This window comes from Pseudorca crassidens, chromosome 3, assembly GCF_039906515.1.
Source record: "Pseudorca crassidens isolate mPseCra1 chromosome 3, mPseCra1.hap1, whole genome shotgun sequence".
Taxonomy (NCBI): Eukaryota; Metazoa; Chordata; class Mammalia; order Artiodactyla; family Delphinidae; genus Pseudorca; species Pseudorca crassidens.
In genome coordinates this window covers 63,752,238-63,776,991 of record NC_090298.1, presented here as the reverse complement: position 1 = coordinate 63,776,991, position 24,754 = coordinate 63,752,238, and the positions used below count along the sequence as shown (strand labels likewise).

The window sequence follows — 24,754 nt, the reverse complement described above, 5'->3', positions numbered from 1 at the left end:
CCAGGCCGAGGGAAGAAGAGCCCTAAAGCTTCCTGAGTGGAAGAATCCATTTTCTCCATCCCGCATTCCACTTGGTGCCCAGGCTGCTCTGAGGCATTGACATGGGTGGTAGGTAGTACCTGAACCTTTGCGTTTTTTTTCTTCCAGAACCAAAACATACCTCCCACATCGTGGAAGACGCGTTTATGTTGTTGTTTTAGTGTGTTTCTTTGCTTGCAATTTAAATCTTGAAGAATCATTCCTTGTATTGAGAGGAGAATCTCCTATGATGTTTGTTTTTGGTAGCAATCTTTTTTTGTTCCTTCAGTTGTTTGTTTGTTTTTTTGTTGCCATACTCGGGCCTCTCACTGTTGTGGCCTCTCCCATTGCAGAGCACAGGCTCCGGACACGCAGGCGCAGCAGCCATGGCTCACGGGCCCAGCCGCTCCGCGGCATGTGGGATCCTCCCGGACCGGGGCACGAACCTGTGTCCCCTGCATCGGCAGGCGGACTCTCAACCACTGCGCCACCAGGGAAGCCCCCTTCAGTCGTTTTAAAAGGTGTTAACGTTTTGTTTGTACTCTTACTGAATCTCTTTTGGAGACATGGTTTGCTTTATACATTATTTTCTGCTGGTGGGTTTGGATCAGTTTTCCTCTAAGTGAGTAAGAATGTGGAAATTGAACCATTCCCATGATTGGATGAGAAGAGCTTTTCCGTTCTTTTCAGCACAGGGTGATAATTGTTGCAGGGTAGAGTGGGCCTCAGAGGAGGGTTGGATGAGAGCTGACAGGGCCCAGAGGTGAGGGGGGCTGAGGGCTGCAGTCTCCTCAGTGTCTTAAAAGCAGCTTCTGAATTCCATTCTCTCCCTGGACTTAATGAAAACCCGTTCTTGTTGGTAGAACCCCTGATGCCCCAGCCTCCCCCACTAGCCAGTGATACACCCAGAGACTTCAGGTGCGCCTGGAAATCTCCTAGCTCAGCCATTGTTAAGTTGGCTTACAGGCTCTTGTTAGGCCGGCAGAGTTTTCTTTTTTTAACGTGCACTTGGCCGCCTGCTTCTTGCATTTGGCAAGAAGGGGCTAGCATGCTGTAGCTCGCCACAGGCCCCATCACTGGATGTTTACTTACATCAGGTCCCATACATTTCCCCTTACTTCTTGCCCCCCAAGAATAGCATTTGGATTTGAAACTCCTGAAATAGCTTAAACTCTTTGAGTTCGTGAGTTTCTGAAAAGGCTGTAAATGTCAGAACGGACACCAGGCTTCTTACCCACCCCAGACGGTGAGGGGTAGGGAGGCTGCTGAATGTGCTCGAGTGGTCTTTGCAGATCTTCACGCACAGCCCCAGGCCGGGGCCCGAGAAGCCTGTCTCTGCCGTGACTCGTCTACCCTTGGCACGCTGGAATCTGGCATTTTTATCCAAGTGACTATTTAGAAATTGTTCTGGTCACTTTGGTCCACTGAACTCAATGGACCACTCAGTTTCAGGACTAAGTGGCGGTGGGACCCTGATTGGATCTAAATCTGCCCCTCCTTCAGTTACATTCCCAAGTTACAGTCATCACCTCCCCCCACCCCTTTAAAAAAATCTTAAGTAGGTATTCTACTCGCGATTTCTGCAGTTATCATGAAGTCCATAGTTTGCCAGGGAAGGGGGACAGGGATGCATGTTGAGGCTGCCAACTGTGGATTTAGGCCCCTGGAACAGAGGTAGCAGGACAGGCTTAAAGGACTTTTCTCTATTTATTCAGAAAATCCAGTTCTCTCTCAACACATTCCCTAGAGGTGATATATAAATTAGCTTTGGTCTGTATTTCTCAGTCATTTTCACTGTTCATTAGAAGGAGAAGGAGATGTGGTAATGGGAAATTCATGTATATTAGCTGTATTAACATAGATTACGTGGAAGTAGATGGATGAAAATGGAATAAAGGAGGACTGTTTATAGCCAGGCTCGTTCCGAGGCCATATCCACATCTGGTCATCCATTTCCCCCCGCCGTGCCGAGTGTAGTGGTCACCTCCTGGCCTGAGCCCTTCTCCTCTGCCTGCTTTCCCTGAGCCGTGCTTTCATTTCCGGCTTTGGTTATTCCTAATGTTTATCTGCTGGTTGAGGCACACTTTTCTCAGGACAGTGCTGGGGACAGATCCATTCTCCCCCTTTTTTCTAGGTCCAGTGCTGACGACATACTTGCCCCACGCAGGTCATAAAAGGGTTGGGTTTCTACTCAGCATTCAGGCAGTCCTGATTCGACCCCACCAGGCTCCTTGATGTCCTGTTCCAATTGTCTTATTTAGACTTGGGTTGTCCCCATGTCCCTAGCTTCACACGTTCACTTCCCCTCAGACTTCTTTCTCCAGAGAACTAACCCCATGGGTGACCCCATGAGGTTGCTGTTTGTACTTGTATGTCTCCCAGATGATACTCCATTTTCAAATTCTGGAGTTCCCACAGTGTAGCAACTGTAGATGAACACAGAAGCTACTTTCCTTAGAGACGACTTAGATTTCAAAATGCTTTCCTGAGTACACCCTGTGGTCAGTTCACAGTGACATTTAACCATACTTGGGTGGTTCTTAGAGTTGACAGAACTTTGATCCAACATGTTAGAGATGCTGAAATTTGGTAACGAGCTACTCTACTTTTTTTTTAACCTACAGTATGAGGAATATGAAAGCATTATAGTAAGTATTGGTTTTGGGAAAGCCCTCCCATTCCCGTTCCCGTGCCAGTCACAGGGGGTTAAAAAAAAAAATACATGAAACAAAGTTACTAGTTAAAGGATCTAGTTAAACAGATAAGAAATGGAAAAAAGGATGCAGCTCCCATTCATAAGTGTTCTGCCCAGTGAAGAGACAGCAGATACTATGCGATGTTAGATACTATGCGATGTTAAGTGTCATGCAGAGAAAATATTGCTCTCTTTTTAGAGTATAATTTGGATAAAACATTATTTTAAAGTGGAAGAATCTTGTTATAACCCTAACCACCCCCCTCATTTGACAGATGAGAGGATGTGGCGCAGGGCAGTGAGGTGGCTTGTCCAAGGCCGTGACACCAGGTAGAGCTGGGACAAGGACCCAGGACTGCTGGTCCCCGACCAGGGGTGCCTCTCTGGCCTGTACGACTGGGGTCGGCTGTTGCTCAGATGTTCACAGAAGTAGCAGAAGAAGGCTTAGCAAACTTATCCTTCCTCTTGATTCCTGGTCTTTCTTCTGGACTTGGTGGTGAGGGAGAAGTATTTCCTCTGGAAATAGTACCACCTCGGGCCCTCAGTGGCTTTCTTAGCTTATCTTCCCCACGTGCCTCCTTCCCTTTGTAAAGCCAGAAGCTGGGCTCAAGGGATGATGGTTAGTCTGAAATAGAAAATAGGGGCAACCACAAATCCATCCAATTTATTCATGGGCGTTGCATGTGAAATAGAACCTGCCTTCAAGCTGTGTTTGGTGTGACCGTCTTTTCAAAGTAAACAAACAGCAGCAACGAAAAATATTCCAGTTTGATCCCGAACACCATGTAGTTTGTCGCAGCATAGAATGACAGGTGTTCACGCTGAAGCTGGAAAGTCTGGCTCCTGTTTTGATCTTGGTCTTTACTGGTTGAATGTTAGGAGAACTGTGTACCTGAGACATAGCATCAGGTGTTGCTATCGTGCATTGAAGTTCTAGGAAGTAGAACTCTCCATTCTCAGCTGGCATTTTATGCTTTTGTGTTAGAACAAGTGTTGAATTAGCGCCAAAAAAAATATTGCTGACCCAGTTATTTGAGTCTGGAGTATTTTTTTTTTTTAATCCAGCTGAGATAGAATGCTTTTCAAAAGTCCTCGTTCTGAACAGCAGCTGAGTTCTTTGTACTGTTGTACCTCATATGTGTCCAGTGTATCAGCGAGTGTGTTTCTGAGGTTAAAGGTGGGCCTGGGCCACTGAACTTCAAGTTCTTTGTAGAACACAGAGGAAAAATTCTCACTGTGGCCTGATCAGAGTTTCCCTGGGGTGTGCTGGCAGTGAGGTTCCACCTCTTAAATCTTGTGGGTCCCCTCCTCTCTAAATTGGGGTGACCCTGGGGACACATGTTTCCAAACAGTTTTATCTTAGGTCTCAAGTTCATCCAGGCATAACACCACCTGGAGAAAACAGTCCCTGCAGCCCTCCCATCCCTCACTTCTCTCATGGCTCAGGCCCCAACCTCCTGCGCTCAGTGAATGCGGGGAGAGTGATTGTGGGAAATAGTCTGGTTCTACAGGCAGTGATTTGAACTAATGTAAACCCTGCTGAGAGCCTTTTTGAGTCTGAACCAAAGACAAAGAGGTTTGATCCTAGTCCAGTAATAATGAGCTTACCAGGAGCCAGAAAACAAGAAACAATAGTTATTGTCCTTGGTCTGGAGGATCTGTTACCCAGAAACTTTGGGGGGGCATCGGATGTTAACAGGATCTCTGTTTCAGGATCCGTCCAACTGTAGGAGGGGTACAATGATAAGATGTGAGAACTGAAGTTTTCCTGATCCTTTTTTCTGTGACCATCAAAAGCACCTGTTAAGCAACTGTCCATAGACGGGACCACGCAGCTCTCTGCAGATAAATGGGACAGACAAGAGCTTATGGTTGGAAACAGCTCTGTTATAAAGTTGGAGCCAGAGGGAACAAATAGCACGATACACAAACAACAGTAGCCTCAGATCGCTGGGAGCAGGAAATATAAATATTGTGAATAGTTGAGTCTTGATACTTGATAACAGAGTTTAAAAGGGTGATCGTGTTACTTGGTTAAACTGTAATCTGAGTTCATGTTTTAAAATATCTTTTAAGTCATGTAATCGATTCCTTCCTCCCTCCCTCCCTCCCTCCTTTCTTTCCTGCCTATGTAAGTACCAAGCAGTGTGGCAGGTGCAGGGGGTGTGGGTGTGAGTAACATACAGTTGTCCTTAGAGAACTGGGCCTCAGGTGGAAAGTGTATAAAGAAGGTGCCCCCAGCGTTAGGCTGCATAGTTAAAAATAATCTGGGGCTTCCCTGGTGGCGCAGTGGTTGAGAGTCCGCCTGCCGATGCAGCGGACACGGGTTCGTGTCCCGGTCCGGGAAGATCCCACGTGCCGCAGAGCGGCTGGGCCCACGAGCCATGGCCGCTGAGCCTGCGCGTCTGGAGCCTGTGCTCTGCAACCGGAGAGGCCACAGCAGCGAGAGGCCCGCGTACCGCAAAAAAAAAAAAAAATCTGAATTCCGTTAGCAACTGTTGGAGACGGTGGTGTCAGCTGTCCCTTCTGTTGACCTTTGGGGTGACGTTAGAACTCAGGAGTGCTTTTTCCCCCGTCCTCATGAGAAACTGGGAGCCGTCCTCATAGGAGACTGGGAGCCGAGGTGAGGTAGGAGGTTTGTAAAAGGGACTGGAGTGTGTTGCCCTCTGAGGGTTGCCCTCTAAGCTCAACCCTCTAGGGTTGAGCTTAATCACAAGGGGGGTTGGGCATTTGGGGGGTGTGGTTTTTAAATTTCAGTGAAGCTGTTTATACAGTCTTAAAATTAAGTCTAAAATTATCTCTCTACATGCCGGCTTTCATCAGTGTGGGTTTTATTTTTGGTTCTACACGCCATGTTTGTGTAACAGATGTGAGGTTTTTTTCCTACTATGCGGGCTTCTGACCTGCAGAAAAAAAAAAGCATTGAACTCGCAGGCATGTCCTCCACCACCTCCTCCACAAAGCTTTTTTTTTTTGCAGGCAGATAAATTAAAATCCTTAAGCTGCAGCTCTGAAAATGACATACGGGAGACGTCCGATTTAATTCTCTCAAAGCACAAGTTCCGCCAGTCGCGTCTCCGCTGTTCCTTTGACTTACGATCCGTAGAGTAAGTCATCACCAGTTGTCATTTGCCTTTGAGATGCTAATTCATGCTTCAGCAGCAGCTCAGCACAGCTCCTCAGCTCTGCTTCCTAGTCCTGGGCCGGGGGAACTTTTCCTGTAAAGAGCCAGCTAGTAAACATTTCAGCTGTGAGGGCCTTGTGGTCTTTAGCAACTACTCAACTCTGCAGCCAAAACAAAATGCCAGCAAACGAGCGTGGCTCTGTTCTCTATCTACATGAACAGGAGCTAGCTGGATTTGACCCACACTCTGCCCTTTGCTTCACTGGCCTGTGGTAGACCTCAGTGGCCCTGTGCCTGTCATATGCAGTTATTCTCCCCTTCTCCCTGAAGGGGAAACTTGAATGGCCTCAACTTTGTGCTGAGGGTACCGGAGCTCCTGATTAAGTTGCAAATACTGGGCTGTGTGAGCTCGTATGTACTGGGTTGACTAGGCAAGAACAATGTAGGGATACATTCAGTGTGACACGTTCAACAGTATGATGTCTTACTCTTCCTGGCCTTTTGAAATATGTGGTAAATCATTCACAGGTTAAAAAATAATAATAATAATAATTAAAAATAATAATAATAATAATAATCAGCCCTTCTTCTTAGGTAGCCAAGCCAAGCATTTTGGTGACTGGGAAGAAGTGGGGATGGAGAGAATGAGTGTGTGGGTACCCCAGTGCTTTGCTCCTGGGGGCCCCCAATTCCTGGTCCAGTGTAAAATGGGAAGGATGCTGGACCAGAAACTGAAATGTCTGCCTGGCCGGGTTCTCAGAACTAGGATTGGGGAACAAGTGACTAGGGGCTCTCAGAGCCTTGAGGGTATAGGTTTGGTAGGATTCAGTCTTTTGGAGGTGATTAGGTTCTTGTGTCCCACCTAAGGCAAAATCACGGATAGTTGAAATTAAACCATGAAAATGCCTGAAATACCCATAAAGCAGAGCACACAGGCTTTGTGTGTACAGCATGTCACTAGAAAGGGAGCTCCTTGTTAGCATGGATCTTTTAACCTATTTTATTCGCTGCTTGAGTCTCCATATCCTAGAACAGTACCTGTACATAGTAGATATGAATGAGTCAGGGAATGAGCAAACCCTGTGCTGTGACGCTTAGGTATAGTTATATAATATATCGTGTGGGATGGAGAATACACACGTAAACTCTATTTTCACTGGGCTTTTAATAATTATTTACAGAAAACAGCCATGAGCATAGTTGGATTTGCATTTGATATGTCACCACTCTATTCCGGGTTCACAAGTTCAAGAGGAAGCTAGCTGATTTGGTGCTCACTTAGGCCGTAAGCACATCTTCCCACTGATGAGTGGTCTGACTAGAAAGCTCTGCCTGTTTAGACATTTAGTCCTCTTAATAGAAACTTTAGCATCTCTGTGTTCAAGAGAGAACTGTCAGTGGGCCTTGTTCCTCTCAGGGGGCACAAAGTTCTCTATCAGACCCTGCGTTCTGTGGGAGGGAGTGTGGGCCAATAACCGTATTTGCCATCTAAAACAAAGTCCAGGCCGCCATAGCTGCAGTTTTGTCTCTGAGGTTAGGTGTGGATTTGTTTTCTGGACTCAGAGGGCCCCCTGTTTCCACCCCTTTTCTCTTGATTATGGGGGGCAGTGCTTACTGAGGTGCTGACCCTAGGGGGGAGCAGCAGAGACTTTCCTCGCTCCGAGATGGGTGTGTAGGGGGCTCTGTGGGCATCTCTGTGCCTCTCTCCTGCTCTCCCTGTTCCCCCCAACCCTAGGGTTTTCAGAAACCCTCCCTGGGGAGAGTTTGGCAGTGTCGGTTAAAATTTAACCAGTTTTATGACTCAGTATTCATCTTGTGGATGTCAGTCCTCCTAAATGCTCTACATGTGCAGAGAGAGACATGCACAATATGGGAACTAACCATTGTACATTGTTTATAAGAGTGAAAACTCAGAAACAATGTAAATGTCTGCCACTAGCGTCACAGAAACTAAATTATGATTGGTCTGGGTTGTGGATTTCTGTATAGTAGTTAAAAAGGATGAAAATAGATTTATGTGTTGAACATGCAACAATCTGTGAGACGTAATGAGAGGGGAATAACACAGCAAAGGGCCTAAAAGGATACACATGAAAGTGTGACAGTGATTCCCTCTGGGAAGCAGTCAGGTTAGGGTTGGAGTAATGATGGGCAAGGGGATTCAGTTATCTGTATCTGTTATAATTTACATTATCTTTGGCAACAAGAATATAATTGTGTATTGCTTGTATAATTGTAAATAAATATATTTTAGAATGATGCTTGGACTCTTATGTTTGCAGTTAGATTTCTTGAAAGCAGGGGTGAAAGGGCTGCTGGGTTCACTTCTGCCTGCTACCCAGCCCTCCTGACTGTCTCCTCTGCTCAGCCTTCAGCCATCAGTCTGGCTTCTGCCCCCATCTGCTCTAGAGAATATTCTGATCACTGCCCCAGATGACTGTTGGCAAATCCAATCTGCGCTGTCATCGCATTGGTGGTATTTGACACACTCTGCTTCTTGAAAGCCTCCCTCAACTTCTCTCTGGTTCTGTACCTTTTCAGTTTCTTCCTTGTTTTTTTTCCCCTTCTTCCCAGTCCCCAAATGTTTGCATTCCCCAGCATTCTGGGCTGTTCCCACCTGTCTCCCTCCCCCTCCTCTACCCACATTCCTCTCCAGGTGAGTTTATTTACTCCACTGAGTGCCTCCTTTGCCATCTCTGCTGGTCACTACCAAGTCCTTCTCTCTAGTCCTGCTGTCTTTCTGGAGCACTGCACCCTTGCTTAGCCATCTGCCCACATTTCCCCCGGATACTGGCCGCCTGTCGTTAAGTGAATGACTGCCCCTCCATCCTGAAACCGCTCTTCTGTGATTCCTATCCACTGCTGGGCCGCCATCCAACCAACTGCCAAGCTAGGAACTGGGAATCTTAGTTCTGGGTTCCTCTGCCTTTCTTCCTAGGCCCCATCAAATCAGCACACGGGACCTGTCTATTCCACGGGACCTGTCTATTCCACGGCCCCAATCCCCACTGCCATTGCCTAATTGAAGATTTATATGAGTTTTCGCTGGGATTAACTCTTATCTCTCCTTCAAGATTAGTAACTGGCGTGATTCTTGCTCGTACATTCTGCCTTCATGTTACCTTAATTCCCTGAGCAGATCGACGTTAGCTGTCGCCTGCTTCCCTCCTGAGGAAGAGCCCTTCGTGCCATCATTATTAGTCAGTTCTCTGCAAGTTGTCTTGTTTGGGTTGAAAGCTTATTATTTAAAGTTTGGTTGGAGTTGTTTTCTAACTGTCTAATCATATTTGGGGTGGTTTGATCCTGACGAAATGCTCATGGTGGAGGAGAAGCTGTGAGCACCAGTGCCGTCTCTGTCTTGCATGCTTCCGAGATTCTGGGGAGTTACTATTTGGGGATGTCAAGTTCCTGATGGCAGAGGTGGCGGGGTCAAATAAAACCAGGCTCAGTGAAATTTTAGTTCCCCTTATGGCTTTTAATAATGGCACAACGTAGACTTTTCTTGTAAAAACGTCTAGAAACCCGAACAAAAGAGATGTGAGATTGTTACTGTTTTTAAAAATAGCCCCCCCCCCCCAAAAAGGGCCTCAAAGGTAATAATTTACAGAGAAATGAGCCTTGGTTGCTAGAGGCCACTGAGGGGAGGATGGAAGCGGATCTTAATGTTCCCTGTTTCACAGCTCCTGTCCGTGGGTGGGTAACAGACAGGCATCACTCTCATGGACACTGGAGTTTTTCCACAGACAAAAAGAAATTGTCTTAGAAAGTATGAAAATAAGTGGAATATCAAAAAGGAGAGAGGGTCTCGATTCTGAAATTCATTTCAAGTAAGAGATACTAAAACAGAACCTACAGATGTGGTTCTTCTAGGTTTTATGGTATCACTCCTGCTCAGCTGCCCAAAGCTTTCTCTGCAGCTTGGTTTCATTCAATGCCCTAAAAATTTGATGTAATGAAATGTAAGACTCATTCGCTTTGCTAATATGCCATGTTCTCATCTCTCCCAAATAATATTTTAATATTATAGGAACACGCCGCTCCTTTTCCTCTTCATTTCTGTAAGAAACACTCCCACATTCTATACTTTATTTCTAAGTTTGCAGCATGTGGGCCCCTGGCCAACTAGACCTGTAAGCCTTTCTGTAGCTCTTCTATTGTTTGTTTATATTTATCTACCTGAGATTGAAATTGTTTTGGAGGCATAGCTAGCCTCTCTTCTATATAGATGAGTTACAGGGATTTTCTAGCTTCCATCTCTTTGAGCTTAATACTTGTGTTGATGTTTCAAAATGTCTTCCCTGATTTGGGAGTTCAGACGTGTTTTCTTTTGGGTGGCAACTAGGTCTCTGAAAGATAGGTAGTGAGCACTGTTTTTTAGAACTCAATTCTTATACAGGCATACCTTGTTTTGTTGTCCTTTATTGCACTTCTGCAAATACTGCGTTTTTTGCAAATTAAAGGTTTGTGGGAATGCTGCATCTAGCAAGTCTGTTGGTGCCATTTTCTCAACAGCATTGTTCACTTCATGTCTCTGTGTCACACTCTGGTAATTCTCACGATATTTCAGACTTTTTCATTATTATGTGATCAGTGATCTTTGATGTTACTGCCATGACTCACTGAAGGCTCAGATGATGGTTAGTGTTCTTTTAGCAATAAAATATTCTTTAATTAAGGTCTATACACTGCTTTTTTTTTTTAAAGAAAAACACATAGTGCCATTGCACACTAAATAGACTGCAGTGTAGTGTAAACATAATTTTTATATGCACTGGGAAACCAAAAGATTTGTGTGACTCGCTTTATTGAGACATTTGCTTTATTGCAGTGGTCTGGAACTGAACCCACGATATCTCTCATGTATGCCTATATATATGTGCCAGGGAAGGATTCATCTTATTGAAAGTTACCCGGTACGGTTGTCTGTTGGTATCTGTGGGGGATTGGTTCCAGGACACTATCGGATACCAAAATCCACCAATGCTCAAGTACCTTATATAAAATGACATTGTATATTACTTAGGCACATCCTCTTATATTCTTTAAATCATCGCTAGATTATTTATAATATCTAATACTATGTAGATAGTTACTGGTACATGACAAATTCAAGTTTCACTTTTTGGAACTCCCTGAAAAATAAAAAAAATTTTAAAAATATTTTCCATTTGTGGTTAGTTGAATCCACAGATGCAGAACTGGCAGATATGGGGGTCCAACTGTAACTTTCAATATGAATCCTTTGTAAAGTGAATAGAGCATCTACTGAGTTCTAAGATGTTCATGTCCCCCCATGTTTAAATCAGTATGCATCAGCCAATCAGGGGTTCGTGTAATGTGCCTAACTCCCTCCCCGAGAAGTTCTTTTATAAAATAGTACCTTAGAGTTAAGGAAGTTTACTTAATGGCTACTATGGATTAGGAACTGTGACGAGCACTTTTTACAACGACTCACCGATTTAATTCTCAGGGTTGGAAGTCCATGTGAGCTTTTTATTTTTCCTGATAATTTGTGGCTCTGAGTTTGGTTGCTTGAGGCTTGTGGGGAAACCGTTGCCCTTGGGTCTGTACAGAACCAACACAGATGCAGCGTCCTTGGATGCCCAGAACCAGACATAAGAGGTAACACCCTTAGCAGGCCTGTCCCCTCTACCCCATGGTGTGGAATCTGTGTGTAATGAATGTTTTCTTTTTCTAAAACCGGGATGGAGCTTGGAACAGCAAATATTTAATCAGAGCAGATTCCCCTCACTAAATCTTGCCAGCTTGTTCAACTCGGAGATTCTTTGCCTAAAAATATTCACCACGTACTGAAGGCTAAATGACTAAGTCACCCACAGAGCATAAAGCAGGTCTTAGTATTTGGAGCAGGGGGTTGTTTGCCTACTGATATTTTGGATGAAGTATGCAGTGCCACATACTCACCCTTTGATGAGCCTAAGGGCCTCTGGCGGTAAACAAGGGTTTTAGGGGAGGGGGGATTTGTGGGGGATGGTAGGGTAGGCGTTCAGGCCTGCTGGCAGTAACGTTCTTCTTGAACTGATCTGAGAAGAAGAGAGAAGTGGGTGTGGGGTAGGGAGGTGGAGAAGAGTCTAATCGGGAAAGATGTGCTGGTGTAGACGAAAGGGATGCTGCCATGCACGTGTTACAGTGGAAGTGAGGGCGGTGGTGTGCAGCAGGGATTAGCTTTGCTGATAGAGTGGGACACGGAAGGGAGGGAAAAGAAGAGTTCCATGAATATTACAGAACAGTAAATCCCATATGAACAAAACAGGAGTAAGTGAGGTGGCATGGCGCCTCCTTTTACAGATTTAATGCAATGTTACCTCCTTATTATCGGTACCACTCATACGGGTGCAGCTTTTGTTTCCTGCTAGAGGCTCTGAAACGTTCACTTGTGTGGCATCCCCCATCACTTCAGTATATGAGGATCTTAACCATGTGAGTTTGCTCACTCACTGTGAAACACTGCTAAAAGTTCAAGGTCCTTCAGAAGGCCCTTCCTGACTTCTCATTACCTGTGTGAGGGCACTTCCTGTATCCTGTATCCTTATCGCTATACTGAAGCAATTTCCAGACCAGCCGTTCTCACTGGGATGCTTCAAGGCGCTTCCAACCCTATATGTTAAAAGCAAACTCCCGATCTGTTCTTTTCAGTTCCACTCTTCATCCTCTGCCAACCCTACTCCCCCACCACCCCAAACAGCTTTAATAAAGCAGAAGAGAACCCTCCCCCCATCCTTCACAGTCCTGCCAACTATGACTTCTAGCCACAGAATTTCTGTTTTCTCTGCTAGTAGTTTACCTTCTTCGATTGTTATCTGGACTGTTAATCCAGTGGCCCTCTAATTTATCCTCCTGCCTCAAACCTGTCCCTTTCCCATATGTTCTCCACTCTGCAGCCAAAGGCATTCCAGCTTAAATAGTTGTTTCCCTTACAGGGTGGGAGCCAGACTCCTTAGCATGGCATACATCTGGCCCTTCCCACCAAGACCCTGCCTTCTTTTGAGCTTCATCTCTTGCCAAGGAATGCTTTTTTAGCATAAATATGTCCCATGCAATATTTAGTCTAAGTATGTCCCAAGTGTTGTTATATTAAAAAATTAGTTATTATTCATCCAAAATTTAAATTTAACTAGACATTCTGTATTTCATTAGGCTTAGTATTTTACCTGGCTTGCTCAAAAATATAGTAGTGTCTCTCTTTATGCATTTATTTCTTGCTCTGATCAAAAAGAAATTGGAGTTGCAGGAACTTGCTGACTGCAAAATATTTGGCATTTCTTTATGAAATCTTTTTGTTTTTTTGGCTGTGCCACGTAGCATGCAGGATCTTAGTTCCTCGACCAGGGATCAGACCCGTGTCCCCTGCAGTGGAAGTGGGGAGCATAACCCCTGGACTGCCAGGGAAGTCCCATGAAATCTTTTATAGCTATTCATGGAAATGGAGCTATCCTAATAGGGTCTCAGTATTAATGCTTTTTTGCCTGAGACACTAATTTTGAAAAACATGCTTTGTTTGGAAAAGCATGTTTGAGATTCAGGTGTAGTAATGATTGCAGCCCTTTTCTGAGGGAGGGAACCCTAGTGGAGGAAGATGAACTGCAATTAAGTGTAGTCTTCCTTCTGTTTACGGAAATCTTAATAACCTCCACTGTTGTTGTTTCTTTAGGATATTTTCTGGAGAAGAAACTAAATTATCATGCTTCAGTTTTACCTCTAGTTTTATGTCATTTTTTTTCCTGGTTTTTTTTTTTTGTCTTGTGAGTAAAGGCTGTAATGTGATTTTCAACTTATTTTCTGTTCTAAAGAGTGTTCAGCTTTGATGTTGGTAAGAAGCAAGTTTTCTTTTTAACACTGACTAAATCTTTATTTTCTGACATTAATAGAAACGTGCTGCTTGTTCTCATAATGTAAGATTTTAATTATTCTGATAATGTAAGTGGGTTTTACATTAAAACCTTCTAATTGTACTAGAATAAACCATTATCAACATTTATCAGAAGATTAAGGTCCGTAAATAAAGAGCTCCAGTGGATCAAGAAAAAAAATCCAATTAACTGCCAATTCACAGAGAATAATACAAATGGCCATAAATTTAAGAAAAGATGTGAACCTTACTAGTAATGAGGAAGACGGACATTAAAACAAGATAGTGGTTTTTAACCTTTAAATTTGGTGCTCAGGTTGGGAATGTGAGCAGTCTCAAATGTTACTGGTACGATGTAAAGGCAGCCTTTAAAAGTGTGATTTGACTTTATCTCTTGAAATTTTAAAATGTAGATACTACTTGACCCACTGATTTCATTTCCAGGTCAGGAGCTTATCCTATATAAATAATGGCATATGTGCAATTATTCTCCATATTTATGCATTTCAAGAAAAATCTACCCGTGGGACTTCCCTGGTGGTCCAGTGGGTAAGTCTCCGAGCTCCCAATGCAGGAGGCTGGGTTCGATCCCTGGTTGGGGAACTAGATCCCACAGGCCGCAACTAAGACATCTGCAGGCCGCAATGATAGATTCCGCATGATAGATTCCGCATGCCGCGACTAAGACTGGCGCAGCAAAAATGAATGGATGAATAAAGAAAAATATACCTGTGTATTATAAGTATCATTTTTTAAAACTCTGATGCTGGATTTCAGAATTCCTTAGGAGTAAGTGGAGGTGGAGTGGTATGTTATGAGCACTGTATTTTTAAGAAAGATTCAGAGAAAGAAAGAGGTCTTTGGAAGAGAGACTTTCTTCTCAGTCTTAATTTCTCTCTGCACATGGTGTATTTCACATTGGATTTTGACTTGTAGGCTGAAAGAACACTCCATTGGCAGCCCTTCTTTTCCTAGTTTTAACAAATTACTTTTTCTCTTTTTCTTCAGATCCCTTTTTTCGAAGATATCTGTAAAGGCATTAAAGCTGGCGACACCTGTGAGAAGCTGGTGGGGTATTCTGCGGTATATAGAGTCTGTTTTGGAATGGCCTGTTTCTTCTTTATATTCTGCCTCCTGACCTTGAAAATCAACAACAGTAAAAGTTGTAGAGCCTATATTCACAATGGGTGAGTCTTTGTGGGTATCCTTTCACCCTTCCTTATATTCAGAGCAACATTCCAGGACCTCTTTCACTCTTCAGACCCTCTGACTGCTTTCCTCTAGTTGAAATTGTTGACACCGATTTTAGGGAAGGTGGAACTTATACTTACCACACAGTGGCCTAAGAACTGGAATCCTATTTGTAACACCTGGTACCATAATGAGAAATGCATTGGAGATAAGAGTTTATTTCTTGTACCAAGAGCTTCCCCCAGATCACTTCCACCCCTGCAACAAAATGGTCTTGCACAATCAGAGGCCACACCGAAGTCTGTCTAATTATGGGAAAAGGCAGTCTCCAGTCACTTAATTACTTCCCCTCCATTTGGAGAGAACAGAATCATGAATTGACACGCTTACCTCTAAGAGGTCTTTTGTCCTTCCTTGAATATCATTTAAATACATTTCCTTTTTTTTTTTTTCTTCCCCTCCAGCTTTTGGTTCTTTAAACTTCTGCTGTTGGGGGCCATGTGCTCAGGAGCCTTCTTCATTCCAGATCAGGAGACCTTTCTAAATGGTACAAATGGGGCATTGGGGGTATCTATTTATTGTGTTTTTATTCACTTTGTAAAACTGTTTGAAAGCGTAGTCCAGGGTGCCTTTGATATTGTAGGTTACTAACTTTCTTGTAGCTTAAAAAAAAAAAAATCCTGCCTCAGCTGCCCACACTTCACCCACCCTCTGTACTTCCTCCCTCCCCACCCCACACCTCCACTTCTCCCTCCCTGGGAGGGGTGAGAGGACCTTTAGTTACTCTACCGGTTGAAGAATTGAAATTAAGGTTATTAGCCTGAAGGGAAAATGAAGCACTTAAAACTTGTTTGAAAACTAGTTTAGCATGTCAGCGTGACCCAGGGAGACCTTGTTCTTTCTGAGCACTGCACACAAACCCAAGGCTTCTCAGCAGCTTTAAATCTGCTGTAGCTATAATGGGGTAAGAAAGGCATCCTCCAGACCATTTCTAAACTTGCCTTATGTGAAACTGTGCAACACTGAATTATATCCCTTATCGATAGAACCTACCAAAGTTATTAAATATAATGCATTCAATCATAGCTGAAACAAGGGGCCCTTCTTCATATGAGGTAGGGAGGAGAAAAAAAGCCTGAGTTTTAGAGGTTCAGAACACTGTTCAGACCCAAATGGATTCACTTTCCTTATTAAGATAGTAAAAATACTCACATTGTGAATAAGGAACAGCCATAGTCCCTCAAATAGCCACATATCAGGCTCCAGCTAGTTTCTTAGGGTCATACCGGTTTTATGTACTCCTTAAGGAAGTTGTATCCAAGTTGTCTTTTTACCTAAAATACTGGTAACTAGTTTTCTATTCTCCACAGAGGTCCTTGTATATATTAGAGTAATATACTTAGAATGGGATGGGACCTAGCTGTCCATCCTCTAGCCCAGCTCAGTTGTATTATAGACAACCCAGAGATATGATGCGCTTATCCAAGGTTTGGGCTTCTCTGTGGCCGAGCCAGAAGTAGAACCTGAGTCCGTGGCCCCCCATGTGAACCTCATTTCCTCACTGGACATTGGTGGGTCTCTATCCGGTGAAATTTGAATCCTTGGTTTTTCTGGCATTGTGTGATTTTACTTTTAAATTGAGGGTCATTGTTGATTTTATGAATTACTGCATCTGTTAGGATATCTGGCATTTATTTATAGCATGGAGGTGAAGCTTGGATGCTGTGGTGCCAGATTGCCTGTGTTCACATCCCAGCCCCACCCTTTACTGGCTATGGGACCTTGTCAGCTTACGTGTAGACTCTCAGTTTTTCTCATCTGTAAAGTGGGTGTAATAGCAGTACCCACCTTGTAGGGTTGTGTGGGAATTAAATGTGTTACTGGTACAGGGAGCCTGCAGTAAAAATTAACTGTAGTCATTACTCTCATTTGAGTTAAACACTTGGGACGGTCACCTCATCTCCTTTCGGACGGTCTTCTTTTGCAGCCTGGCGCTATGTGGGAGCCGTCGGAGGCTTCCTGTTCATAGGCATCCAGCTCCTCTTACTTGTGGAGTTTGCACATAAATGGAACAAGAACTGGTATGTGCTTTTATGGAGAGCTTCCACGTGAACTCACTCTCTGACTCAGAGAAAGTGCCCATGATGACAGGAGCTCTACCCCGAGTTGTATTGCCAGCGATTAGCAGCCTGCTTACACCAAAAACAATTTTTGCTTGTTCTCTCCCTTCCCTCCTGCTCTTTGGACCTCTTCATTTACTCCTCTCCCATACTGTTTTTCTCGCCTTTCTACTTTTCCTTTTTCCACTTCATTGCTTTTCACTCTTTGGCTCTCTTTTCCCTGCACCCTCTCATTTGGGCTCTAAGACTTAGCCACACTCAACCCCACTGCTGGCGCCTCACAGCCCCTGCTCCGTGCTTGCGTTAGTGGCTGAAAATTTGGATAGGCTTTATCTTAGGCTCCCATCCATAGGAGATTAAAAAGAAAAAAGTACTTTGGAGCTGGAGGTTCATTTTCTGCAAAGAATATTCAATGAAATAGTGCTTTTCTTTTTAAAAAAATTTTTGTTCCTTCTCAACTGCCTAAGAGGGGAAGGACCCCTTCATTAGGAAGATCTGTTGTTCTACCTTAGAAAGCCTTCCCGACTTTAAAAAAAATACCCTTTTTAAGTGCCTTGAAAATAGAGTTCACATCCTAGAATACATGGGGAATGCCAAACTATTAATGGCTCGTTTTATTTCTTGCTGAGCCACATTGAGGAAGTGACAGCTAAACAGGGGTCCAGCTCCTTCGGTGCTAAGGCCAGGTTGACTCTCTTTGTGACTCTGGGCAAAGCACTGAAGTGCTCTGTCTTACTTTACTTATAAAATATGAATGAAAATAACTGCCTGCTATATCCAGTAAGGCTTTTGTAATTTTGTAGATTTTGTAGGCATCATGTTATTTTGTACTGTTTGGGCGGGTATCTGAAAGTTCTATATGAATGTGAATTTTATTTTTTATTTTGGACAAAACAAAATATACTGTCCAAATTCTCTCAAAACACTTTTCATCCTGATTATATTCCTCAGCTTGGTAGTAGTAGTAGTTGTTTTGTTTTGGTCTTGTTTTTTTGAAAATCGAATCATGAGATGCCTGAGTGAAAAGATAGGTTAAACATTTTATTATTTGGTAAATATTGGAGTAAGCACCCAAATACCAATTTAAAAATGTTTGCAGCACATTGAATAGTCATACGGGTAGCGCTACAGGCGTGTTTTGGTAGTTTTTCAAATCTTTATTTTTGGGGAGGGGGGGCGGGTGCCGCGCTGTGCGGCATGTGGGAATCTTAGCTCCCTGACCCGGCATTGAGCCCGTGCCCCGTGCATTGGAAGTGCAGAGCCGTAACCACTGGACTGCCGTGGAACTCCCCTCAAATCTTAATCTGTATGATAATACAGATTTCTAGGTCTGAGTACATATATAAGTTTATTATTGCCTGCTGTCCTGCATTTTGAGTCATCCCTGAAACCTAGTATGTTTGGGGCTTCTACTAGATCTTGTTTCGAGGCAGCAAAGTTTTCCTAAAGATAAGTCAAATGGTTGACTATAGTTTTATGTGACCCTGTTCTCAGTTATACAGAAGAAATATGCACAATAAGTTGGAAATGCATTTTAATTGATTAAATACCATTCTTTCCATCGATGATAATTCTTTTTTCCGGGGGGGGGAGCGGGGGCGCTGTACCATGTGGCTTGTGGAATTTTAGTTCCCAGACCAGGGATCAAACCTGGGCCCTTGGCAGTAAAAACGTGGAGTCCTAACCACTGGACTACCAGGGAATTCCCTGGTGATTCTTATGTACTTTCATTCTGAATTTTTTATTTGACAAAAGGAATGCATCACACTTTTTTCTAAAATTTTTACAAATAAACTTCGAGTAAGGAACTTATGATAAAATACTAATATCTTTGATACTGAGTGCCTGACTTGCCCATTAAATAGTATGCTTCCTTGAGAATACTTGTGCTTTTTTACTCTGACTTTAATGTTTTGATTGATTCTGAAGCCATTTTCTGGGACTAATTATCGATGCCAAGTTTTAACGGGCATTTTGGAAGAGTTTGATTGCTTTAAAAACTTTCCAGAAACCACCCAATAGGAATGGCTTAAGAGCTTTGCAACGATTGATGTTGCTGTTGTCCCGGCTTTGAGGCCAGTGTCCCAATAAAATCTCTTTTGTCCACATACTCACAGCTGGTTGGTCTGCCTAAAATTAGGATTAAGCTAGGAAATGTACAAGTATTGTTATTTTTATGTAAATTCATCTAATTTAGTTTAAGAGTTTGTCCGAGCAAAAATTGATTCAAATTGGGCGCCCTCCAATCTGGCAGATAGAAAGGAGCTCCGAGGAGCTGTACAAAATAAAAGACGTTTATAGGCAGCAGAGAGCAGGGACAAGGAAGTTATATTAGGCAAAAAAGCAGGTTGGTTATTGTGAGGTAACTTCCCTTCAGGGGATGGCAGGCATCTACCAGTTAGGTGACATAACTAGTGCTAATCAGGGGATTCCTGATTGACTGGTTTAAGATTCCGTTTCTGGGAGAGCTGAAACTCTAAGTTGTGTTGGTTTGGTGGTGTGGGGCTTAGCATAAGCGACTCCTTTCTAAGCCTGTTGTCTTGTTTTTGACACTTTCTAGGTCAATTTTTATAATTCGAAGCATCAGTTCTATATTAAAACTGAAATAACAAAAAGTAAACAGTATATTTAGGTGTTTCTTTTTTGGAGGGAGTTGCATTTTTTTTAAATTAATTAATTTATTTTTATTTTTTTTGGCTGCATTGGGTCTTTAGTTGCGGTGAGCGGGGGCTACTCTTCGTTGCGGTGCGCGGGCTTCTCATTGCGGTGGCTTCTCTTGTTGTGGAGCACGGGCTCTGGGCACACAGGCTCAGCAGTTGTGGCTCACGGACTCTACAGCGTAGGCTCAGTAGTTGTGGCGCACGGGCTTAGTTGCTCCGCGGCACGTGGGATCTTCCCGGACCAGGACTTGAACCCACGTCCCCTGCATTGGCAGGCAGATTCTTAACTACTGCGCCACCAGGGAAGCCCTATTTAGGTGTTTCTAATAAAGACCCATTTTCTAGATTTTATTTATTTATTTATTAGATTTTATGGATTTTAAATTAATGTTGTTGTTGGGTTTTGTTTACTCCTAACCCTCACCCGAAGCCTGAGCCCAGACATCTTTCCTAACCTGATAACCTGCTTGCTTCTGTGTCCATACACTCCTCCCCACTGCCCGGTCTTTTTCTAATCTCCATCCAAGGGCTTCTTATTGAGCACTGATTCAAAATTTTTGGACTATTAACTGTGTGCCGGGCACCAAGAGTATAAAGATAATAAGTCACAGCACTTATTTGGGGTGTCTATAGCAGATGTCATTGGGAGGACCAACTGAGTCTGGAGCAGCAGGAATCACAGCCACTCTGCCACCATTGCTGCCTCCAGTTATCCTCTGACAGTTGGCAGTCCTTGCACCAATATTCATTAAGCACCTATTATTTGCCGGGCACTCGACAGTAGGAGAGCAGCAGTGAATGCAACCGTGTCCTGCTCTGTGGAGCTTACATTCTCCTGGGGAGAGGGGCGATAGATAATCAACTTATAATCAAGCAAATACGTACTAGGTTTAATGGTGAAAAGTGCTCTGGAGAAAAAGAAAGGGTGTGGGAGTTGGGGTGAGCAGAGCAGGGAAAGGCTTTCATGACGAGGTGTGAGGGAGACGAAGGAAGTTGGGGAGAGCCTAAGGCAGGATCGTGCTGGCTTCTTTAAGGGGCACAGGGACATCCACTGTGGCTGGACCCCAGTGGTGAGGGAAGAGTGCAAACCACATGGTAGCAGCAGTCAGATTCTGATATAGTCTGAAGTTGGAAGCAGTGGAATTTGCTGCTGGGGATGGCATGGTGGTGGGGAGAGGAGAGGAGCAGGGAGAGAAAAAGACAGCAGTCAAGAGCAACTGCAGTTCTTTAATCTCCCCCCACCCCCACCCCCACCCCCACCCCTAATGGGAAGAATGGAATTGCCATGTTCTGAGGTTGGGAAGATCACAGAAGAGCATGTTTGGGGATGGAGATTTGAATATTGGGAAGTTAATCTGGACCTGCCAAGTTTGACATGCAGATTAGACCTCCAAGCGAAGACATTAACAGTTGGATAATAGGAGCCTGGAGTTGAGAGGAGAGGTTAGGGTTGAAGATTTAACCTTGGGAATCTAAGCATAAATTAACTGTTAAGAAAGTCCTTCTTATAGTAATAACATAGCCCAAAAGACTAGTGAGGAAACAGCTGGACCCCACCTACACACTGGTCAGCAGTGTTCACCTTTTTCTACTTAATCCATTTTCTCTCCCTGTCGTCGATTACCATTTGGCTCCTTCCTTTCTCTAGTTTCATTTTCTCTTCATTTGCTTTGTGTGCCTTCCCTGTTAGAATAACTGTGGTCATCGGAGCACCTGGCTCCGTTTCAGGAATATGATGGTCATTGTCATTTTGGCCTTTCCTCCCTGTTTTCTTTGTCTCCGGGCTGCAGTAACTTCATAATTGAAACATTTTAGCTGGGTTGCTTGAACACTCTCCAGCTTTGTGAAGATAGTGAGTATGTTGCTTTCTCTGTGAAGGTTTGTGAGAGTGTGGTTACAAAGGGCCATTGAATCCTAAGGCAGATGACAGTGATTCAGTCCATCCCCCTGTTGTTCTGTCCTCTTCATTTAGCATCAATAAGCCCTCTTTTCTTTGTTCTGAACAGTTTCTGTAGATTGTTAAATCACTACTTATTTCTCCCATCCCTTTATTAATGTTTACATAAATCAGAGAGCACATTAACCTCCTCTTTTAGATTCTTTATTGTAAATCCCATTAAAATTTCTACTCTTTACTCTTTTCCCGGCTGATTTTATTCTCCACCCCACCCCCCCTTTTTTTTTTGCCGTGCTGCGTGGCTTGCGGGATCTTAATTCCCCAACCAGGAATTGAACCTGGACCCCTGGCAGTGAGAGCACTGAGTCCTAACCACTGGACCACCAGGGAATTCCTGTCTTCACTTTTTCTAATGTCAAACTTCTTAATCATACCTGGCATTGTTTGGGAGAAGCAGAACTAGTACAGATTCTCCTTTTCAGTGCAGAGACAGAAGAGCTGAGGTCAGCCAGTCTTTCTCCGGGTGAAGTTCATTTGCTTCTGTCTCCCTAAAGGGAAGATGAGTGTCAGCAGGAGCTGCTGGCAGCACTTGGCTAAGAGACTGGCACCTCCAGGCTCTGTGTTTATGGGGAAAACTCCAACTCCAGCAAAGAGCCACTTTTTAATACTGCCAAAACCTGTCCCAGGGTAATTGACATCCAGAACGGGGAAGCTAGAATAAAGTCTGTGGTGTATTCATTTTAGCTGATGAATACACTTGAGTCAAAGATGGAATTTTATCAGTGTTTAGAAAAAATTCTGTCCTTGAGCCAAGAACTTTTTGCATATTTAACTGTACCTTCTAGCTTCTAGTGGGTAAAATGATAGGCCTTTGGATAACTCATTACTATGGGCTGGGGCCTGATAGCATTAGTGAATAATGCCTGAGGGATGATAGATGCTGTCGGAGAATCAATTGACCTGTCTTCTCTCCCCTTCCTCTTCTCCACTTCCTGGAGAAACAGGACCGCAGGCACAGCTAGCAACAAGCTGTGGTACGCCTCTCTGTCCCTGGTGACTCTCATCATGTACTCCATCGCCACGGGAGGCTTGATTTTGATGGCAGTGTTTTATACACAGAAAGATGGTTGCCTGGAAAATAAAATTCTTCTGGGGGTAAACGGAGGCCTGTGTCTGCTTATTTCAGTGGTAGCCATCTCACCCTGTGTCCAAGATCGTAAGCACAGTTTTTTTTTCCATTCTTATTCATATTATAAATGTCTTTGAGCAACACCCCTCCCTTTTTGGAAATTATGGTCATTCCTTAATTTACCATGGGTGGATCAGCAATAGGAAAGGTGGGACCCCAGTGTCCCCTTCATGCCCCACACTGGGGCGAATGTGATAGTCACGCATGCCTTGTGTCCAAGATTTGAGTGTAATGAAGCCAATAAATAAGGAGATAGATGTTGCCATTACATAATGCACTACAAGGAGCCTTTCAATGGAAAACACCTTTACTGGATATTTAGCTCTTCCCTGTGATCTCTGTGTAAAACTTGAATGAGTGAGAGGGCTACGGAAGGAGCTGTTCTGGGGCTCATCTTTCACTTAAGACCCCTGTGGACCACAAATTGAGGACAGCGTGGTCCCAGAGTCAGGAAGCAGGAAATCCGATCCTGGCTCTGCCAGCAGCTAGCTCCGGGAGCTAACCGTTCTCACACCCCAATCCTTCCTCTGCGAAGCCAACAGAAACCTGTGAGCCTGATCTTGCTCATGGTTGTTTCAAAGCTAAAAGGAAGAGATGATGGAAGTTCATTATTGAAATTGAGATGGTTATTACTCCACCAGTTCCTTTAATTGATCAATTAAGAATTTCCTAAAGCATTAGTATTCAGATTAAAATGTGCTTTGGGTTAAATCCTACTTTTTGAAATAGTTATAATATTTTGAAATATTTGGTTTAATGCCATTAATTGTTAAGGTGAGTCTTATTCCCATGCCAAAGAGCAACATTATGAAAGGGCCTATTTTTTACCTTTATGGGTCATTATAATTTAATAATTATAACTCTGGGAATAAATTTAATCAAATGGAAGACTGGGTGAAACTAAATCCTTTTATGTCTGCAGGTGGTTGAAAATTTCACCAAAAAAAGGATAAATCCCTTTTATCACATCTTGGTTACTCTCAACCATCCGAACAGTTTAATTTAAATATTGTAACATTGAAACCCTTTTCCCAGTGAATGCTCAGTCCCATAGCCTTCTTCTTTGGTTTGGACCAGCTCTGGTATTCCCAAAGGATTTTTTGTCCATTGACAGATACGAGCTTTCTCCCCATCTGGAATCCAGGCCCTCCCTATAAAATCCATCATTTATTTACCCCACTAAACTATGTGATCTCACAAATAACGACAGTAAATTTTCTTTGGAGGTTTTGTGATTTAAGAACTAATGTTATGAACCTCACGGAGACCAGGCAATATGTTTCAGTACAGCTGTAGTTATTATCAAAATAGGGTGTTGGGAGAGAACTCCGTAGAACTTGTCATCTCTAAAACAGCAGTTAGGTTCAGTGTATCACTCCCCGCCCCGCCCCCTCCCCAAATGTTTTGGTGTCATCTGAGAAACACATTACGTACCTCTTCTTACCCTGAAGGGTGGGGCTCCAAGTTGGAGGGATATCATTTGGGGGAGACCTGTTTTTTTAAGGCACATATGCTTTTCTCATCATTGATTTAAAACACTGTCTCTTCTCATTCTCCAGGACAACCGCACTCTGGGTTACTGCAGTCGGGTCTCATCAGCTGCTACGTCACGTATCTCACGTTCTCAGCTCTGTCCAGCAAACCTGTAGAAGTAGGTAAGCCAGCTTGTTAGGGAGCCTGTGCTTGCAGGATGAATGTTGTCATTTGTGGAGTGAGCACTATGTCTCTGTGAGCTATCGTTTAAGTATCAGGGATACGACACATCAAAATAGAGAGATGATCTAGACTTCTTCATTAAATGAGGTCCTCAACATGGGATGTGAACATGAAACTTCCTTCTCCTGAGTCTTCCTGCTGTTCAGGAAAGACGTGAACTAAGGAGGGCTGTTGAGTTTGCTTTGAGGCCTAATCTGCATTTTCCTGCTCAGAAATACTCAAATGTTCAAGAAAAAATTTTTTGCTCTATTTTTTTATTATTATTTTTAGATGG

The 24,754-nt window shown here is 43.6% G+C and overlaps 1 protein-coding gene across 7 annotated transcripts in view; it reads left to right on the top strand.

Moving 5' to 3' along the window:
- Window positions 1–24,754, top strand: part of SERINC5 (serine incorporator 5) — a 179,736-nt gene that overhangs the window by 134,238 nt on the left and 20,744 nt on the right. For all 7 annotated transcript variants that reach the window (XR_010942003.1, XM_067731125.1, XM_067731124.1 and 4 more), the window contains 5 exons: window positions 14,716–14,894; window positions 15,363–15,445; window positions 16,886–16,979; window positions 22,580–22,791; window positions 24,324–24,419. Coding sequence is in view for 6 of the 7 variants with exons in the window: in XM_067731125.1 (XP_067587226.1) it covers window positions 14,716–14,894; window positions 15,363–15,445; window positions 16,886–16,979; window positions 22,580–22,791; window positions 24,324–24,419 (664 nt within the window). In the remaining variant the exon portion in view is untranslated. The remainder of the gene's footprint in view (window positions 1–14,715; window positions 14,895–15,362; window positions 15,446–16,885; window positions 16,980–22,579; window positions 22,792–24,323; window positions 24,420–24,754) is intronic.